At 46.0% G+C, this 19,497-nt stretch overlaps 1 protein-coding gene across 1 annotated transcript; it reads left to right on the top strand.

Annotated features, from left to right (window-relative positions):
* The first annotated feature begins 722 nt into the window (after positions 1-722).
* eefsec (eukaryotic elongation factor, selenocysteine-tRNA-specific) lies at positions 723-19,446 on the top strand. The gene is made up of 7 exons (XM_036533354.1): positions 723-1,232; positions 3,130-3,337; positions 3,456-3,552; positions 3,901-4,065; positions 5,703-6,413; positions 12,694-12,850; positions 18,166-19,446. The coding sequence occupies exons 1-7, from the start codon at positions 935-937 to the stop codon at positions 18,345-18,347; spliced, it is 1,818 nt and encodes a 605-aa protein (XP_036389247.1). The 5' UTR covers positions 723-934; the 3' UTR covers positions 18,348-19,446.
* Positions 19,447-19,497: the final 51 nt, after the last annotated feature.

Consider the following 19,497-nt stretch of genomic DNA (forward strand, 5'->3'; position numbering starts at 1 on the left):
AAGGGTCAGACACCTTCCCTTGACGCTTAAAACCTGGATTTGCAGTTAGGCTCGAAGCGAGACCTTAAACACACTACAGTGCGTTTCCATGTGGGTTACTAGGGAAATATCAGGAAGTGCCACCCCAAAGCTTGGCGTTGTGGTTTTAAATGCAGCAATTGGACATCGCCACTCACAGCTATTCAGCGATTGGACATGTATGGTGCTTATCATGAAATTATTTCGTTCACCCCGCCTTCTTACAGGATTGTTTCCGCTAGTTGCTGAGAGAAATAATGACCCCACGGAAACACGTGCAAGAAAAATAGTGGCTTGTCAGCTAGATATTTTGTTCCGTTTGCAAGACATATAAGTTATTAGCAAGTGCGAAGAAATATATCTAAAAGCTTCTCAGTAGAAACAACAGTAGTTTGTTAACATTAATATTAAAGCACACTGCTAGTTAACTATGTAGGTACAAAGCAATCTGGTATTAGCTCACACTATGACATTATTCAATTGCAGTGTCATTTGTATAAGGGTTACTGGTAGGAACTTGAATTTATCCCTTGTAACTATCACTTTTGTAACCATTTTAACTACTGCTGTCTCTCGTAACAGATCATATTATATGCAGTGATATCATAAAGACCATTGTTCATGTATTTACTACCCCACTACCAAGGGCGCTTTAGTGTAGGAATGGATTCTTTGTTACACAGGAAGCATACTTTTCTGTTATTTTCGCATATGCAGCTCATTCAGTTGGCAGGCTAACGTTACTGTTTTTATTTGCTTATAATCTTTGTGTATTGCTAAGGATAAATGGGTAAACCTGCCACTTAAGGCTGGTGATTTAAAATACATTTGTAGAATTAGCCAATATCTGTCAATAAAGTAAAGTTCAGAGTCCAAACACCCAGGAAACCTGGATTGCATATATGCAGTGACAGAAATGGCAGACTCTGGGAACAACCGCAAGACTCTGAACTTTAATGTGGGGGTGCTGGGACATGTCGACAGCGGGAAAACCTCGCTCGCCAGGGCGCTAAGCAGCACTGCGTCCACGGCTGCCTTTGACAAAAATCCGCAGTCTAGAGAGAGGGGTATCACGCTGGATCTCGGCTTCTCCTCCTTCACCGTGGACCTTCCCGCACACCTGCAGGAGTGCGGGGACCGCAGCTACGACAGCCTGCAGTTCACGCTGGTGGACTGCCCTGGACATGCATCCCTCATTCGCACAATCATTGGAGGTAAACCTTGTAGATATCTATTTTGCCAGCTGTGAATGCCAGTTAGACAATCATGAGAATTCCTCGCTATAACTCTTTGCTGAAGTTTTTCTATCGGTCTAATGCTACAGACACTGGTCGCATAACCACACCGAGCTACAGTAGGTCAGCTAATATGATGGGGACGTGTGAAACTGTAAAACTAGCTCGCTTGTTACCTAGGTATCTTAATCCGAATCCAGGTGAGTTAGCTGGCCATCTACAAATCAGCTATTGGCACATTTCTGATCAATAAACACGATATTGTAGATTAACTTGTCAGACGCCCAGGAATATAGTTTCCATGATTATGTAAACATCATCCAGGTCCAGACGTCAAGGGTGTGTTGGAAATAGCTTAGATGACTGTGCAAAGACACAGATACCCCTGTATAGGATAGAAATGTTCTGGGTGACATCCAGCGCATAGATTTGCTATCTATCTGTGTAAGTTGCTACACAGGTCGTTTATGTAGATTGTTACCTGTCTGTGTAGTAGGTTTGTCTGTTATGCGATGAACACTGCTATGTGGGTACGAGAAACGGCAGATTTGCCGAGTTATCAAGTTATGGGGACATATTTGCAACGGCTGTGTACACCAGGAGATGGCGACATCCTACAACACGTATACGGTCTTCCTTACAGTTGAAAGTACCATATTCTCATCAAGTTACTCCGGTGCAGAAGGTGTAATTGTGCGCATAGCAGAGCTTGTCTGCATTTTAGAACACCGTTTTGATTGATCTTCAGTAACTTCATTCAACAGATCGAGGAAATGGGGAGAATAACTTTTGATTAGCCCCCTGCTTACAAACCGAGGTCCCAAAAATTATTGCAAACGCCAAACCATTTTTGATATTTTATTCATGAAGAGTGGGTCAGCAGGTTGCTACCTCCACCCACTCCTCGTCGACTCCTCCACAAACTTGAGTGTTGAGCCAGAGACGCTCTGAAGCACGGAGAAATGAGGAAGGAGAGGCGAGCAGCGACCCCAGAGGGAAACATAGCCACTTCCTCACCAGCAGGGCCCTGCAAATTCAATCCCCCTTTCTCCTCAATCTCCTTCCTGTCTCCCCTGCTCTTTCATGTACACTTTTATTGTTTTTTATTAACATCAGGAATAGACAGTATATCCTGTAAGGGGAGATGCTAACAGGGAGAAGGGGAGTGTGAAAGGTGAGAGCAGTGGAGAACAGAAGACAGAGAGGAGCTAAAGCCGGGGTCCATGGGTCTCAGTACCCAGGGACATGTGAATGGCGGTCTGTTCCACTGGATGGCACATGATGTTGATTAGAACGGAAGGTGTGGCGATGGTGAGAGGGTTTAGGGAGCGTGGGGTATGTAATAAGCTTCCTTTGGTTTCCCCAATGGGAAGTGCACAGGAAAGCAAGATTGCCAGAGAAAGGGAGAGGCAAGACAGACAACCAAGAGTCTCTGATTTCATCCTGTTTTTTTCCTTGCTCCCTGTTTGCCGTATATCTTTCTTCTCGGATGTGTGTCTCTTGTATTAGTTTAATGTAGTGCTCTGATCATGCTGTCTGTGTTACAGCCCACATGTATCTAGCAAATGTCACTGATATCCTTTCGTAACACAAGTCAACACAGGTTAGTGTTTGATAATAGCTGGAATGTAGCTGTACATAACATGTCACATCACCAGTTCGTATGTTATAAGTCACGTGTTACAGATGTAAGGTTTCCTTTATGCTGCATTACATGCAAGTGTGAATTTATGTTTTCGTTTGATATTCGTCTCATGCGGTGTGATGATCCACGTTTGTGTGGGGATGATTCATTGACCCGCGCGCAGATGCGACGTTCTGCTTCGTGTGTGAGCGGTGCATTGATCTGTGCGTGCCGCGTCTCACCTGTGCGCAGGCGCGCAGATCATCGACCTGATGCTGCTGGTGGTGGACGTGGTGAAGGGCGTGCAGACGCAGACCGCCGAGTGCCTGCTGATCGGCGAGCTGACCTGCCCCCGCATGGTGGTCATCCTCAACAAGACGGACCTGTTGCCCGCCGCCAAGAGGCAGGCCGCTATCGACAAGATGACCAAGAGGATGCACAAGACCCTGGAGAACACCAGGTGAGGCGCCGACACGCTCAGATGCACACAGACGCACCGAACCTGTGTGAACTCCCATGACTCATGTGACTCATGTAGTTTGCAGCCGTCATTATTCTGCGTGCGATTCTCTTGGCAGGTTCAAGGGCTGCCCCGTGATCGCCGTGGCAGCCAAGCCCGGGGGTCCTGAGGCCCCGGACACAGAGCAGCCTCAGGGAGTGCCTGAACTCATAGAGGTGAGCAATGGTTTAAAAACAACATATTAGAAGCCCCACACAGGAAAGGGGACCTTTGAGTTCACAGTCAGGGCAGTGTGTACAGCCACCTCCCAGGGAGAGGCACACAGAGGTGCTGTAGTACTTTCCAAGGAATTCTCAAACCTTCTGTGCTGCCTTGAAGGCAACCAGTGTTATAAAATAAACAAGGATTACTGTGTGAAGCTGATGATTATTTTATTCCTTCTTGGTTCAGCATGCTGCTCTTTTCACAGCTTCATGCTAGAGTTGACCCCCAGTATTCTTACATCACCTCTGTATGACTGTTTAAGTTTGGCATTGTAACCCGTCTGTTCCCCACCCCCCAAGCTGCTGAAGGCCCAGACGTACCTCCCTTGCAGAGACCCCTCCGGGCCCCTGCTGATGGCTGTGGACCACTGCTTCTCCATCCGGGGTCAGGGCACAGTCATGACAGGCACCATACTGCAGGGGTCACTATCCATCAATGACACGGTGGAGATCCCTGCCTTGAAGGTACCAACAAAGCACATGTAACATTCTCACCCCCCCCAAGGGGACAAACATCAGGGAAAGTAGGAGCTGATGCACTAATTGCAGTGAAACCACGGTAGAGGAAGTTACTTGCCCTACAGACTGTGATGGTGCAGTCTGGATAGATAGTGTCTTTCCCAAACTAACACACGTGCTCCTTGTACCATGTAGTCCTTTCTTATTTCCCTCCATCTTTATCAGTTAATCTGGCCATTCAGGTTTCCCTTCATCCTCTCCTGTCCTCCCACACAGCCTGTTTGTGGGTTTGCTTCACACCTTGCTTTATGAGTCGGTGTTATTTGATGCGCATTAATTTGTGTCTGTTTTGCATTGGGAACAGAGTGTGAAAGTCTTGCACTGCGCTGCTTGTGTTTGCCGTTATGCAGGATTATATGAGCAGCAGTTGTGTGGATGTGGTTGAGCACCAGTGAGTTTCTATGGGAGTCTTTGAGTATGCATCTCTTAGTCCCTTTGCATGCGTGTTGATGAATGTGTCGGAGCGGTTCCCACTATTTGTAAACTGACGTGTGTATGCGTGTGTATGTCGTTCGGGTGTGCAATTCTAATTAGAGGGCCATAAGATCCCTAACAGATAGAGGACAGGAGCGCTGACTCTGGCGCAGTCGGAAGTTCAGGAGTTGAATGGGATTCAGGAGTGAAAGGGGGGAAGGGGTAGGTGGTGGTGGGCTTGTGTGTGTATGTGTGTCTTTTGAAGGGGGTACAGCAGCCTACTAATTCAGACCAGATGCATTTGTATACACTGAGAACAGTTTGCATTCAGATAAAGTCCTTCTGTGTCTAGCTCCTGTCTTTGCCTGCTTCCTGTTATCCTCTTTCTTAAGGGCTAAAGGGACAGGCACTGGTTCTAGAAGCCTTGCTGTAAGAAGGAAGTGTGGACCAGTGTTGAAAGACCACAGATATCATGTTATTATGTACAATCAGTGCACTTATTCACCACAAGATGGCAGCAAAGGCATAGGAAAAAAAAACCATAGAAACATCAGCATGGCCATCTCTATCACACTGTTGTGGTTATGCCATACCCAAATACCTCTCACAGAAGAACAGGCATTAGAACATCATAGCTCCCAGTTTAGTTTTTTTCTTGGTTAATTCTCTCCTCAAACTCCTAAAGAAACAAAGTGCTTTGCCACAAAACACAACACTAAACCCCGAAAGACAGTTTAACCATGTCTCATGAGCTCCCGTAAGATGACAGGTGAAGTGTGTGTCTGTGTGTGAGAATGCGTGTGTGTGTGTTCCCGTGGGATGTGTAGACAGGTGAGAGGGAATCCCTGTGCCTGAATAGTTAATGCATCCTTTGGTTTACAGGCTGCAGAGGAGTGGTATTGTAATCCCTCAGGCAGCTTTGACTAGGCCGAGCTCAGCTTTTGATCCAAGAGACAGCAGCTCACCTCACAGATACAACAGTAATCAAAGACACACGCACACACACAGGTAATCACGCATACTAATGTATATACTGATATGCACAGACATGGATGTTCATGCATAGTGACACGGCCATATTCGCAGCATGGTAGGCATGCACATGGGTAGACTTGTGTATAAAAAGACTTGTCCTCATGTGTAATCAGGATGTGTCCCTCCCCCCCCAGGTGAACCGGAAAGTGAAGTCGGTGCAGATGTTCAGGCAGCCCGTGAACTCGGCGATGCAGGGGGACCGTGTCGGTGTATGCGTGACCCAGTTCGACCCGAAGCTGCTGGAGCGGGGGCTGGTGTGCACCCCAGGGTCCCTGCGCACCCTCCACGCCGCCGTCATCTCTGTTCGCAAGATCGGCTACTTCCGCGGCACACTCGCCACTCGCAGCAAGCTCCACATCACCGTGGGGCACGAGACGGTCATGGCCCGGGTCTCTTTCTTCGGGCTCCCCCCCTCCGGCTCTCCCTCCGCAGCGGCCAGTAGTGATGCACCCTCAGACCCCGGCTCCGCCCAGCCACCTGATAACCCGGCCTCCAAAGAGACAAGCTACATCCAACCCTTATCTAACCTCACGCTCTTGGACAAAACTTTCTCCTTTGACAGGGAGTACTTCTACCAGGAGGAGTATGTGATTGGCCAGCCTGGGGCGGGGGAGGGGCCTGACCCAGAACAGTGGGCGCTGCTGGAGTTCGAAAGGCCTGTGACCTGCCCCAGCTTCTGCCTGGTGATTGGTTCGAAGTTGGACACGGACATCCATGCCAACGCCTGCAGACTGGCGTTCCAGGGGCGTCTGCTAGAAGGATTTGAGGATAAGGGCTACACAGAGAGTGCCCTCCCCCGGCTCAAAGTGTTCAAGACCAAGCACAGGGAGGGCCAGGTGGAGAGGGTGAGTGTCCAGCTGCTCCACAGGGGGTGGAGGGAAGGGGAGGGGTTTGACTGGGGGAGGAATGAAGAGGAGGGAGAAGCTAGCGTGAGGATTCAGGGACTTGGGGGAAGAGCAGAGATGAACAAGAAACCTCTGCGCTGGGTATTGCCAAATTTAGGACTGGTTCCACTTCATCTCATTGGCTTCACTACCAGTGCGTGAAACTACCTGCAAAAGTAGCAGTCACCTACTCCTTTCCGATAACGAGTTTCTACAAATAAATGTTAAACTTGCAAAATTCTGTGCTAAATATGCTGAACTCTATGTTTAACACAAATGTGCTAAACTTGCAAAACTATGTGCTTAACACAAACATTCTAAACTTGCTAACCTCTGTGTTTAACACGAACATGACCATAACTCTATGATAAACACATTAAATTGTGTGCTTAACACAAGAGTGCTAACCTGTGTGACAAGCACAGAATTTAGGCTGTTTAACACAAGAAAGCTCTCTGTACTTAACATGCTAAACTCTGGTGTTAGCACGCTAAACACTACACTTAAAATGCTCAACTCTGCATAACACAAAAATGCGCGCTGGGTCTCCTCAGGGCTTCCACCCTGTGCGCTTTAGATGTCTCCATTTTAAACTTTTCAGGAACAGGGAATATGGTTGGTTAATCCAGTTAAAGAATTAACTTAATAAAGGCTCAGTGACAATGGAATCGTGACACCTTCAGGCCTTAAAGGAGCAGAGTGGAGCCCAGCTGAGTGCGTTTCTCTATTCTGTAGAGCCCTCATAGTCTGGGCCCTAATTATGTATCATCTCACAGTGTAAGAGGTATACAAGAGGTAGAAATGGGCTGCAATCTCACATAGTGCATTATTAGATGGCAGACCTTGAAGGCATTTAAATATCTATTATCTGAGATGAAGCCTTCTAAGAGGTTAAATTCTGGTTAAAGGGGATTCCCTTGAACCGAAAAAAGATGTTGCTTAGTACTTCTTTTTTTTTGGAAGAGTTGAAATTCTTAGGCACGCTGTTGTCGTTCATGTCTGAGGTCATAGCTGGTGTTTTGAAACCAAAGCACGTTCTTAACACGTGTGTCACCTGGAGACGAGATTGTGCTGATTTACTGATTTTTAAGTTATCTGGATGACTTATCTCATGCTCTGTGCCTCAGCCCATCCAGATAACGTAAGGATCAGGGGATCTTGACCCAGTTCTGCATAGGTTTCACCTCCTTGTGGCACAGGCAGTTGGAGGAGGTGCCCTCGTTTGGGATGGGTGCCTCCAAGCACAAGTATCATCTGTTTGGGTACAAGAAACACAGCACCAGTCAAATGGTGACCTCCTAGAGGCGTTTCCCTTTAGGACCATTTCATGGACCTTAAGGCATGCAGGGGCCTCGTGATCAGGCATCTGTCAGTTAAAAAAAAAGAAGGTGTGGTATGGCTTGTAGGTCACATGTTCCTTAAAGGTGTTGCGATTCGGGGACTGTACCGCTGGGACCAGCTCACGGCCGGGGACCACGGCAAGCCTCGGCACGGATGCTGTTGATGTTTTATTTGGTCTTATTTTGGTTCCTGAGGGGTGTCTGTTTGGTTTCGGCCCACCTTTGCTCTCCTCTTCCCCCTCGCCCTGCTTCCTTCCAACCCTTCATCTTCCCCCTCGTCGTCCCCCTCCCCCCCACCCTTTTGTCATATCTTTGTCCTTTGTTTGAATTTTTCACATTTCTGATGCCGGCGGTTCATGTTCCTGAGACTGAGCCCCCATTGTGTGCGCGCGTGTGGGAGCCCAAGCGTGCGGGAGGCGCGGAGAGGCATGCGGGCCCTTGGCGTGTGGTGTGCTGTGACACGCGTGTGGCCCCTGACGCCAGCCCGCCCGCCCGTCTGTCTGACGCCGGCGCTGTTTGGATACACCTGACTGGCGCAGGAATCACCCACACGGCGCAGGCATGCACTCGCTCCTCCGGTCTCTCTCTCCCTCTCTCTCTCTCTCGCTCTTTCTTCTCTTACCCCCTTCACTCCCTTCTTTCCTGTTCTCGCCTTTTGACGCTCTTTCCTGTTGTCACACTTTGTCCCTCTCTGTCTGTCCCATCTTTCCTGGCCGTCTCTTTCCTTTCCCCTTCACATCTTTTACTGCACCTCTTTCATTGACTTTCACACTCTTTCGGTTCCCCTCTCATGGATTTTGCCTTCACCTCTGCTCTCTTGAAAGCATGCTAGGTAGTACGACATGCAATATGGGATGTCTGATAAACCTCATTAGTGAAAAGGATATGAGCATAACAGAATGCAAGTGTAACCGTTGTTTGTTAGCAGTGTGGGAAAAAATGCGTCTGCTGTAAGGGCCTGGTCTTACCAGTGGACGTTCACAAAGAACGTTGTTCCATGTCTTTGAAAGCCATGAGGAGGTGTTAGTGTGAGAACAAGTAATCACAAGGCTGAAGCAGGAAGCAATTCTCTTCATTTTGTGTGAAAATGCAAATGTTTAAACACACGGACAAGTCAAGTCGTAAGACAAGGATTTCATTAGCCAAACTGCTTAGCTAGCATTGCTAGATATAGTCTTAGTCATCTAACAAGAGACTGACAGATATCTTCTGCCATCCATGTGTTTCTCTGTCTGTCTGCCTTCATCTGCCTTCGTATACCATTTATGTGCCTGTAGTGCATATGTAGTTAAACATAATTTCTGATATAGCCAGGTTCAGTTCACCAGATTTGTCTTTTATCATAGGCGTGATAGGTCACATGGGAATGGGGTTTATTCAAGAGAGGAAAAGGACTGACTAGTGCAGGCTGTAATCCAGGGTAGAAAGATAAGTTTGCCGGGGCCTGTAGCCCTCCCTAACAAAACCAATGAGAAATTAAATGAAGATCAGAGCACTCTCTTGTTTACAGTTGCGAAGCAGAGATGTTTTCTTGGAAACAGGATTGCAGCAGTTTCACATTAAATATTGTTTGCTATTGGTTTTGAAAAGCAGTAGGCTTCACGTATAAAGTGCCACATATGAGCCACAGATACTGAGTTTTAAAGATGAGCATGGTTTTGAATGAGCAAATGCTGTTAATTGGCAAAAAAGTGACAGCTGTGTTAGAGTCTTGGCGGGGGGAGGGTGTGTGAAATCGTTTGGAAGTCGCTCTGGGTAAGAGCGTCTGCTAAATGATGTAATGTAATGTAAAAATGTAAAAATCAGGGGGCTGTCATGCCCCTTATCTGGTTTAGAAAAGACCCTGATGGTTGTTTCACGTACTGAGAGGCGTTAAATGATTCTGGATCAAATTCTCACTTACAACAACATGCAGAGCGTAGAAAATCAGCTGCACATGATCTTTTGGAGCACTTTTGAAACAATAAGTTTTGCTTTTGATTAAAATGGAAGGATGCAGATTACCAAGTACCCCCCCCCCCCCCTCCTTTACATGTGTAAGGCAGGCTCCTTTCTCCTGGAACACACACCTTGGTGTATTGGAGCTGCTGTGGCTTTGGTGGAACTTTGGGGTGCAGGATAACACCTGTTTTGGAGATGGCACAATGGAATACATCGATCTAACTAAGCGTGGGTAGCCCTGGACGCTGCTGGTCAGCTGGGCTGAATGAATGTCAACTGCAGACTTGACATTGTTGACCTCTGCACACCCAAGTGTCTGCGGATTGTCGACAGCAACATTCGACCCTCTGTGTCATGTGACCTCCTGCTTTCTGCCTCCTGGCAGCAATAGCATTTTTTTCCGCTTTAACTAGTGCAGGCTTTCCCTTGGCTGTTGTAACCTCAGCCAGAGTTGCCAAAAAAGACTTTTGGAAAATTATGTGAATAATTCAGGGAAATCTTTGTTGTTGTAGTTTTTTTTTTTTAAACTTGTGCAGATACACTTCTGTAGAAATGGTAGAGCTGATGGAATTTCTAATTAGTTCTGTTTCTTTGACCATTCTTCATTGTCTTTCAGTTTACAATAGAAACAAGCAGAAAACATGTAACAAATATTCAGTATAAGCCATACAGTGGTGACATAGCATTCTTTGTGTAATGTGCATAGAACAAAAAGAGCAATTGTTTCCAAGAAGGTTTATTTTTTAATTTAAGAACTACCTTTTTTTTTCTTTTTGGAATTTACTATGATTACTAAGGATTTGGGTCACAAGTGTTACTTGACTTGTCCTTTTCTATAATAACCTAAATGCAGTGTTATTAAACTGGTTATGAGTTTGACCAGTCAGTATAAAATAAAAAGCGCGGTGACGCTGAGGTGGAATCAAAGAGAGCTTCTTGGCATCAATGACCCTGAGTGGAACTGCTAAACAAAACAATGAGGAAAATACTCTGACTGCTTTCCAAAGTCTAAAGACTGTGAGCATCACTGTTTTCTTTTTTTTTAATTTTAATAAAGTCTTTATTGTAATTTTACATTGAACAAAAACAAAAGGTGTGTGTGAATGATACAAAATAAGACAAAAGCAGAGACAACAGCAACAACAAAACGAGAAAGGTTTAACCAAAAACGTACAACAATACAATTAAAGTATATAAGTGCAAATGTTGGAGTAAAAGTAAATAGGTAAATAAATAAATAATTGATTTGTTGATTGATTAAATACATCACAAGAATTTATGGCACATGCCTACCAGATGTTTATAAAAAATAAGAATATGAACAGGCGGTGTGCTTATCATGTGCTCATCATCAACTTAAAAATGACCCCCACACCTTTTCATATAGTGCAGTGTTTCTGTAAATGACCTTCTGGAACTGGACTGTGGCTGCCATTTTTCAACCAAAATGCCTAAAGTCTCTCCATCTTTTCTGTAATAATTTGTCAAAACTGAGTATGCTATTTGTAGTCTGAAATACTGTAATTTTTTTCCTCGTATTGTTTGGTTGTTGCTTTCCACTCAAGTGTCCAGTTTGCCTTGGGGTGCTTTGCAGTGTGTAATGTCAGAGATCAGTCCCCAGTCAAAAAGACTTTACTCTCATTTCAAACTTAACCTAGGGCTTTTCTCAGAGAAAAATGTCTCTTTCACCTTGCACTTTCCATTTAACATATTTCAGCTAAGAATAAATGATTTCTGCCAAACATCTGGAAAATTTCTTGAAAGTGAAACCATGGAAAGTGTTTGTTTGGATATGTACCAAGTCATACATACTAAGTCAGTGGTCCTTAAAAGATCAGTATATAAATGTTTAGCATGTCCAACCAAATGCTTTCCCCAGATTTTATTTTCTCATGGAGTAACCCTTGGTGCCCTTTAAATACTGTTAAATGTACAGATGAAAAAAAAAAAAGCAGTTCATGTCAAGTTCATCATGTAGGTCTAGTGCAGTGTCTGTGTGTTCAATCCCACCCTGGGGCAAGAGTTCAAGTGCGGGTAGAGTTTGCTTTGGAATAAGGGCAGCTTTTATTGTAAGTGGCACCTGGGGCTGTTGACCGCAGCATGCGGTCATGACTGAGAGCCGACCCTGGCGTTGACCTCGGTGCGCGGGGTCAGGCCGAGCCCCTCTGTGACGTCACTCACTAGGCACGTTTCGTCCCCCCGAAAATACCGGTGGCTGTTTTTCGAAAGCGGGTGGATGCCGCACATTTCTGGGATTTTTATAAAGTTTGAGATGCTCCGCGCTCCCCGTCCCTGCCATTTGTTTATCCCTCATGCGGAAAGCCCGATGCCTTATCAGCCCTGCCCCTGTGCGGCACTGGGGCCGGGCGTCACGTAGGGTCGGGGAGGGGGAGGGGCAGACAGAGCGGTGCCCTCTCTTTATCAGTTACCGCGAGGGGGGTGAGAGAGAATTCAAGATGGAGCGATAGGGACGGCAAACAAACAAAAACAACACACACACACACACAAAAAAAAAGAAACGCAGAATGAAAGAACGGGAGAAGGCAGACAGACGGACCACGGGTGTGTAGGAATGCCGCGGGGCTGGGAGGAGGGGGGGGAGCGTCGGGCGCGTTCCTTCGAGCACGGCCGCCGCCGCAGACCGGGGCGGTGACCTGGGAAAGTCGGGGTCAGCTCCTCCCTGTGGAAAGCTGGCTCGCTACACTGTGAGGTACCACTGACCACCACATTCACATCAACACTAACAGCTTGAAGTGTGCTTCCCAGCAGGGGAAATCATACTTTTAAAAAAAAAAAAAGCTACATTGCTTAAATCTGTCGCTTAAAGCTAAGAACAAAGCACATTGTGGTTCAGTTGAATAGAGGTGTGTACGTATTCTTATCTTGCTCCAATGTGGTCAAATCTCATATCTCTCTCTCTCTCTCTCTCTCTCTTTTTCACCGTCCCTCCCTGTGATCAGGTGACAGATGACTATACTGTTATTGGCCGCAACCTGTTCAAGAAGGAGACCAACTTGCAGCTGTTTGTAGGGTTAAAGGTCAAGCTCTCGACAGGTGAAGAGGGGGTCATCGAAGGTGGGTTTGGACAGAGCGGGAAGTTCAAGATCCGAATACCAGGTGAGGACGTCTACATGCATTTTTTTATGAGCGTCATATGACCTTTTATTTCTGTGAGACCTTTTTTCATTCAACATGCTGTACATTGTACCATTTTAACCCGTGCAACTGCCACATACTAATAACAATATACAATAACAAATAACTGCTAGCTTTCTCTGAACTCTTTACGCAAGCTACATGACTTGCACTTCTTGTCATGAACTGAAGCTCGGTTCAGTTGTCCTTTGCATTGTGATACCGTGCTTCGCCTTACCTTTTTTTCCCTAAGGTGAGGTATTGCAAGGAGAAGAAAAATAACACAAGCTTTGCAGAGGCTTCACCCCTCAGCCTCCTATTGCCTCTGCCTTCCCATGCGCTCTCCGCCTTTCTCTCGGTACCTCTCGCTCCGGCAGGCTCGGCGCTGTGTGTCAGGATGTGGTGAGGGGTGGCGGGCCCCGGAGTCCCACGGAACATTCCGGGCGTGCCACTGCGGGGGGGGGGGGGTTTCTCTGATTCCGGGAGAAGTCTGTGCCGTGTTTATTTTACCTTCTGTCACATCAGCGGAGGGGAAAAACAATTTTAATGTTAGGAGCGCTCTGCCTACATCCTCCAATCTCATTTAGGCCTTCTGGAGTCTCAAAGGAGTTTCCTAACTCCCTACATATCCAGACACCACCAGACGCTAGAGTGACATTAGCAGTGTTCTTATATATCGTGTTCATAATAGCAATGCTTGTAAAAAGGCCATTGGAATAACAGTAGTAGTAGCCACAGAAGGAATAGATTCACTAGAAATAGGTGCACAAGACATAGAATTACTGTATATAGGACATTAGTGGGAGGAGCAGGTATGGTTAAGCTTTGGTTGGCTATTACTCTCGTTTCACTTTAGCTATTAGCCACACGCAGCTCTCTGCATGGTCCAAGGCAGTGGGGACTGCAGGCTGGTGTCCATGAGGATCTTACAGATGTAGTGATGCTCAAACAGTATCTATATGTTTATGAGTGTGAAAGGAAGTGTTAAGGGCTTGGGGTTTCCACTTGTGCAGTGCCAATATTGTAACGTTGTTATCACATCTTCATTGGCTAGCAATGCTAATAACTTTGCCCAAGGTGTTATTACATCTAGATGACAACAGATGCTGGCTTGGTGAACTCATCATACATGTAACTGTTCTGTTTCACCTGACATGGTGGAATGCATCTCTCCCCTCAGTCCCACATACAGGTAAAGGGTGCCAGACAGTCACAATAACAGACATGGTCATTTTTGGACCAACTGAATGCATGGATAATTGAGGATGAAGACCACAACTGGTTGTACAAAAATCACAGAATATCAAAACTGTTATTAACAAATCAGTGGTTGGTGGGGGACTGCTATATTGTGTGTATATTATATGCAACTGATCAGTGCTGTATAATTGGATGGTTTCAGAACCCTGAGGCTGAGAGCATGTTCAGTAGTGTGTGCATTCAGCACAGTGAGTCCTCAGGTTTTTAAAGCATTGTGTGTTCCCAGTGGTATGAGTCTGGGCACGTTGTGTGTTGTCTGTGTTTGTGTTTACATATCACAATAAGTGAATATTTTCACTGATATGTGTATTTAGTGTAGTTATGGTGAGATTATCTTCATGGCGTGCGTGTGTGACCAGTTCAGTGTGTGTGGGAATATGTGCCATTCCCTGTGAGTCTGCAGCAGACTGGAGCAATTGGTCGTGGTGGGACCAGTGGACTGGTCTGTTATTGGCCGTGTTGGTTGCAAAAGGGCGACCATAATTTCCTCTCAAAACCTCCCACACCCATACACCACCCACCACTTCCTGCCCTGGAGAGAAACTGGAGTCTGGGAGTCAGGCGTGGTCTGAGAGTCAGGGTGTGGGTGCCTCAATTAACCAAATAACTGAGAAACAGTGCTTGGCAGGAGAGATTTGCCAATTTGGGGTGGTCGCCCACAAGCACACACACACACACACACACACACACATCCAACTGCTTTGGGCCTTCTGGATGCCCACTTCACTACTGCTTACCCAGGCAGTCCTAAGAACAGCGGTGTCCCTTTGCTGTGATGTGACTTTCGCTTCAGCTGAAGGCGCAACAGCAGCGCATTTACCTCGCACAGGGTCTGTCCCTCTCCCCCCCTCTGGCAGGACCCCCCATGTCTCCCTCCCCCTCGTGACCTCGGTCTGTTTGTTTTTTCTTTTTTTTTTTTCCTCGTTGACATCCTTTTTTCTGCTTCCATCGCTACTCCTTCGGGGCACGCGATCAAAGGTGGCGGCGGTGCATTGAGAGAGGGAGAGAGGAAGAAGGAGAGGGAGAGAGGAGGGAGGGGGGGACGGACGGTGCTCCCCAGACATCGCTGGGCCTTTGAAGCACGTCTGGTCCTCTCTACACAGACTCCACTGTCCTCCCCCCGCTAACCCCAGACTCATCCCGCACTGAGCCTTGGGCCCAGCAGCCTGGCACCAGACAGTTATTCTAGCCCCCAGGCATCCACACTACTGTAGGTCACAGGAGAGGAAAAGGGGGGGGGGGGGGTGCAGCGGGGGCAAAGAGGAGGCCACTGTGTTCTTAAATGTGCTCCTAACTATAGCACATACATGAAACCGTGCACTAGCAGACTCTTTACCGCCTGGGAGCTCGGCAAACCCACGTGTTGGGTAGCTCCATGTCGGAAACCGGTCTCCAGGGGGGGGGCCTTACATTCATTTGTTTTGCTCAGTAATTGAAATGACAGATGCAAAGTGTTTATTTCCCCCTCAACGTGGTTTAATGCAATAAAATGACTCATAATTAATTTGAAGATCTCTAAAGAGACAGAAAAGTCGCAGAGGCTAATTCTCACAGCCTGCCTTCCATAACGCTCTACAAAGACTCTGTTGTTTTATGATATTTTTTTTTCCCTTTCTTTTTGGCGTTCAGATATCTTTTCCTGCTCCCCCTCGATACCCCCATGCTTGAAAGAGCGGCAACACGGAGGGGTTGGGGGGGGGGGGTGGAACAGCAGCGTATTTTTAAAACGAATTAGTTTTTATTTTATATTTGTTTGAAGCAGATGAAAAAAGGAGGCGAGCGCTCTGATTGAATTAAATTTCCTCTTTGTAAGCATTGACCGCGGCTTTTGACAGTGTTCGCGGCCCCATTTTAATTAAGCTTTTGCGTAACGGAACAAGGAGGGGAGACAAAGAGGACGCTAAAAGGGAGATGCTTTTATAAAGGGATTTGGTGTTTGTGTGCGGGCTCGTGCCCCACAATGCACGCTGTGTTTGTCGCCGTCCTCGGCGGTTGATGTTTGTTTTAAGTCGCCCTTTGAGGGATTAGGGAGCCGCGTGTGGAGCGCGTGGGAGATTGCACCGCGCAGGTAGTGATCATTCCGACCAGATGCCCACCCTCTTACCCCCTTTGCCTCCGTCCCGTGTGACCCTTTGGTCACGTGTGTGTGGGGAGGGGAGGGGGTGTTGCCTCTTTGCTGAGCAAGGGAGCCATCTGCTGCACTGTGGCCGTCACCAGTGGCTCTAACACAAGACTGTACACCTGTATTTGTGCCCATTGGGGAATTGTAAAAGGGTTGAAGTACAGCAGTACGTGCAGAGCAAGACAACAACGTATTTACCACTTAAATGCATACACATGGAACAACATGTAGGCGTTAGCGATGCCTCTGCTGTGTGCATGTTTTGTATTTGATTAGGGAATGAAAACGTTAGACTTGTGTCCTAAGTATTGTTTAATGTGTCTTGCTCACTCATATGTGTGTGCCTGTGCAGGAGTGTATGTGTTTAAGGAGCTAAGTGCTTGTTTGTGTGAATGTGAGAGCATGGAGAGTGTGTGTGTTTGTTGGGGCACGTAGACTGTGTGTGCATTTGTGAGGCTACGTGTGTATGTGAGGGTGTGGGGGGGGCTGTGTCTGTTTGTTTGGGCACAGAGGGTGCACAGGCCGAGATTTCTCTCTGCACAGTCTGCTGAGCCTACAGCCACAACACTCACCCCGTCGACCTCACCACACACACAGTGGGCGTGAAGCTCCTCCGGGGACGCATTCTTTGGGCCAGAGCTGCAGACTTGCGCATGTGAATAATTGTTTGAATAATAGTGATGAGAATCCTGAGCTTTTAAGTGTCACAGTCCACAGAATAAGCCTCATCATGGCCATTTAAACCCAAGGGAATGGCGACTGAGGTGATGAGAGAAACATCTATTAAGAATTTTCACTAATCATTGTCCAAATGAGTGTTCCAGGTAGTGTCCATCACTTTTCTGACATTACAATTTACCATTGTATATAGTAATTTTAAACATTCAGCAGTACATATACAAAGTAACATATACATATATATACATGATCTCAAGATACATATAATCCATTTATAACTTTTTTGTGACCTTTTAAAAATTATGCCTATTTAAATTTATCAGGAGATAGAATGGATTTTCTCAGAATTTGTTTTTAAAACTGCACGTAACTCCTAAATAATGACATTGTATTTTGTCTTTTTATTTTTTTAAGTAGGCTGCAAACAATAAAGAATTAAAGAAAATATGAAAAACCATTTTGGGCTTACTGAACAATTTCACATGACATAAAAAACTTTTAATTGATACATCCTGCTTCTCACATTTTGGTGTCTCAGACAGGAATGTGAAGTCATGAAGGTGGCATCATTGCCCAGATGAGTGCTTTTCAGGACTTTGTGTTTTGCCTCCACTACCCTGAAATGCAAATTCATGGCCCGATTCCTTGGATGACCAAGCTTTTCACATAATGGCTAACACTTGTATTTTCCACAGGTACTTCAGAACTCAGCTGTAACAGTTCTTTCTTAACACTCATTTCCACTGTGACCAATTGCTGGATTTTCGGAAAATCGTCTGTTTTCTGTATTTATCAATTTGGGTTGAGCTGTGGGTGCAGAGTTGCACAATATTTACTTGGAATACAAGTGTTTCTTGTAGATGTGGCACCAAATGCACTCTTTGCTTAATTTCGTATGATGCTGTGGAACACTAATGAAAGGTTTGTGTTGACACTTCCCTGTCCTAGTTCATTTGGGAGGTACTGGGCACTTGAGTCAGTGCCCAGCATTATATTTTTATTTTTTTTTTTTTACACCACTTTAATGTAGAAAGTATTTGGAAGTCCAGTTGTAGTTTCTGCTGCTTGAGGCATCTTAAAGCTTTGTGATTAGTGGTGGAAATCATGAAGAAATCAGTGATAAATGAACATGAAAGCAGTGTCTTTAAATCTTGTCCCTTCAGATTTGTCACTCTGTAATTGTTTATTTTACTTTGTGTCAGTCGGTGTGTAACCCTGTCTTATTCCTCTTGGCCAGAGGGGCTGAGCGCAGAGACCAAGCAGCTCCTATCCTCCTCCTCCAAGAAGAAAACAAAAGGCGGGAACAAGACGGAACCGGTCAAAGAGGAGGAGACCAAGACAGACTCCCAGCCAATCGGCATCCAGCTCAGCTTCAAGAGATATGTCTTCGACCCCCACAAGAAGATGGTGCAGTCCTGACTTCAGGCTGTCGGTGTCAAAGAGACCAGGAGCGGTTGAGACTATGTGACTTGAATGGGGGAGGTGGCAGGAAAATTGGCACAAGTGGAAACACTGCAGACAGATGTGATTGCCCTGCCAGGGGAAAACAAAAATACATCACCCTTTGTGTGAATTAATTATTAGTCTTGATTACTACAGATTGGCTTTAAATGCAGTTGGGGGTAATTTCAGGAATGTGCAGCTGAAAGGGTATGATAGGTTTCCGCATTCTCCCCAAAAAATCTAGGAACCAACAAACTGATTTCTGTAACTTTCCCCGTGCTCTGAGGTCATAGCTGGGGCGAGCTAGCAAAAATGCATTTAGCTGATATGCTAAATTTTCCAGTTATTCTTGAGCACAAAGTTTGCCAACACAATAGTCCATATCATATTGCATTAACCAGTTCTGATGTGGTATGTACCACGTTTGCCTTTTGGAAAAAGAAGTCCGCTTTTAGTTTTTAAATTTTATCAGGGCAAATTTCCACACAATCGTGTCCCCATCCCCTCTTCCCAGTCACAATCTGGAGATAACTGGCAGGCTGTCTCATCAAACCCAGGTCACATTCACTTCCTACTTTCTTTGTTAAGGTTAAAGTTCAGCCATCTTTTGCATCCATTAGCTTTCCAAATATGTTTTCAATTTTCCATTTTTCTGGAATTTTCTTTTTTGGCCTTCATGCATCAGCACATTTGGACTTGATTACAGGAGAACTGTAAAAGGATTTGCTGGGAAGAATCACTGGGTCCTTTCATTTTGCTCCGTATACAGACCTGAGTCTCACAGCCTAACTTAATGAACAGCTGCTAAATGTCTGGAATAATCTCACTGTGATAACCTCACCTGTGGATTGGTATAATTGTGGTTGACGCTTAACGATGTGTGGATGAGTGATACGGCCGTGATGGACGGGACATCGTGCGGGGTGATGATATTGCGAATGACACCTGGCAGTGTGCAGTGATTGATACCTGAAGATGCAGAGTGATGTAACAGTGATTGACATATAAAGATATGCAGAGTGGTTTTATTGTAACTGGTATATTATAATGCGCACAGAAATGTGATTGGCTGGATGAGGGCATATTAAACCACTACACTGAACTCCGGTCTCTGTTTGCTTTACCT

Source organism: Megalops cyprinoides, chromosome 7 (genome assembly GCF_013368585.1).
Source record: "Megalops cyprinoides isolate fMegCyp1 chromosome 7, fMegCyp1.pri, whole genome shotgun sequence".
Taxonomy (NCBI): domain Eukaryota; kingdom Metazoa; phylum Chordata; class Actinopteri; order Elopiformes; family Megalopidae; genus Megalops; species Megalops cyprinoides.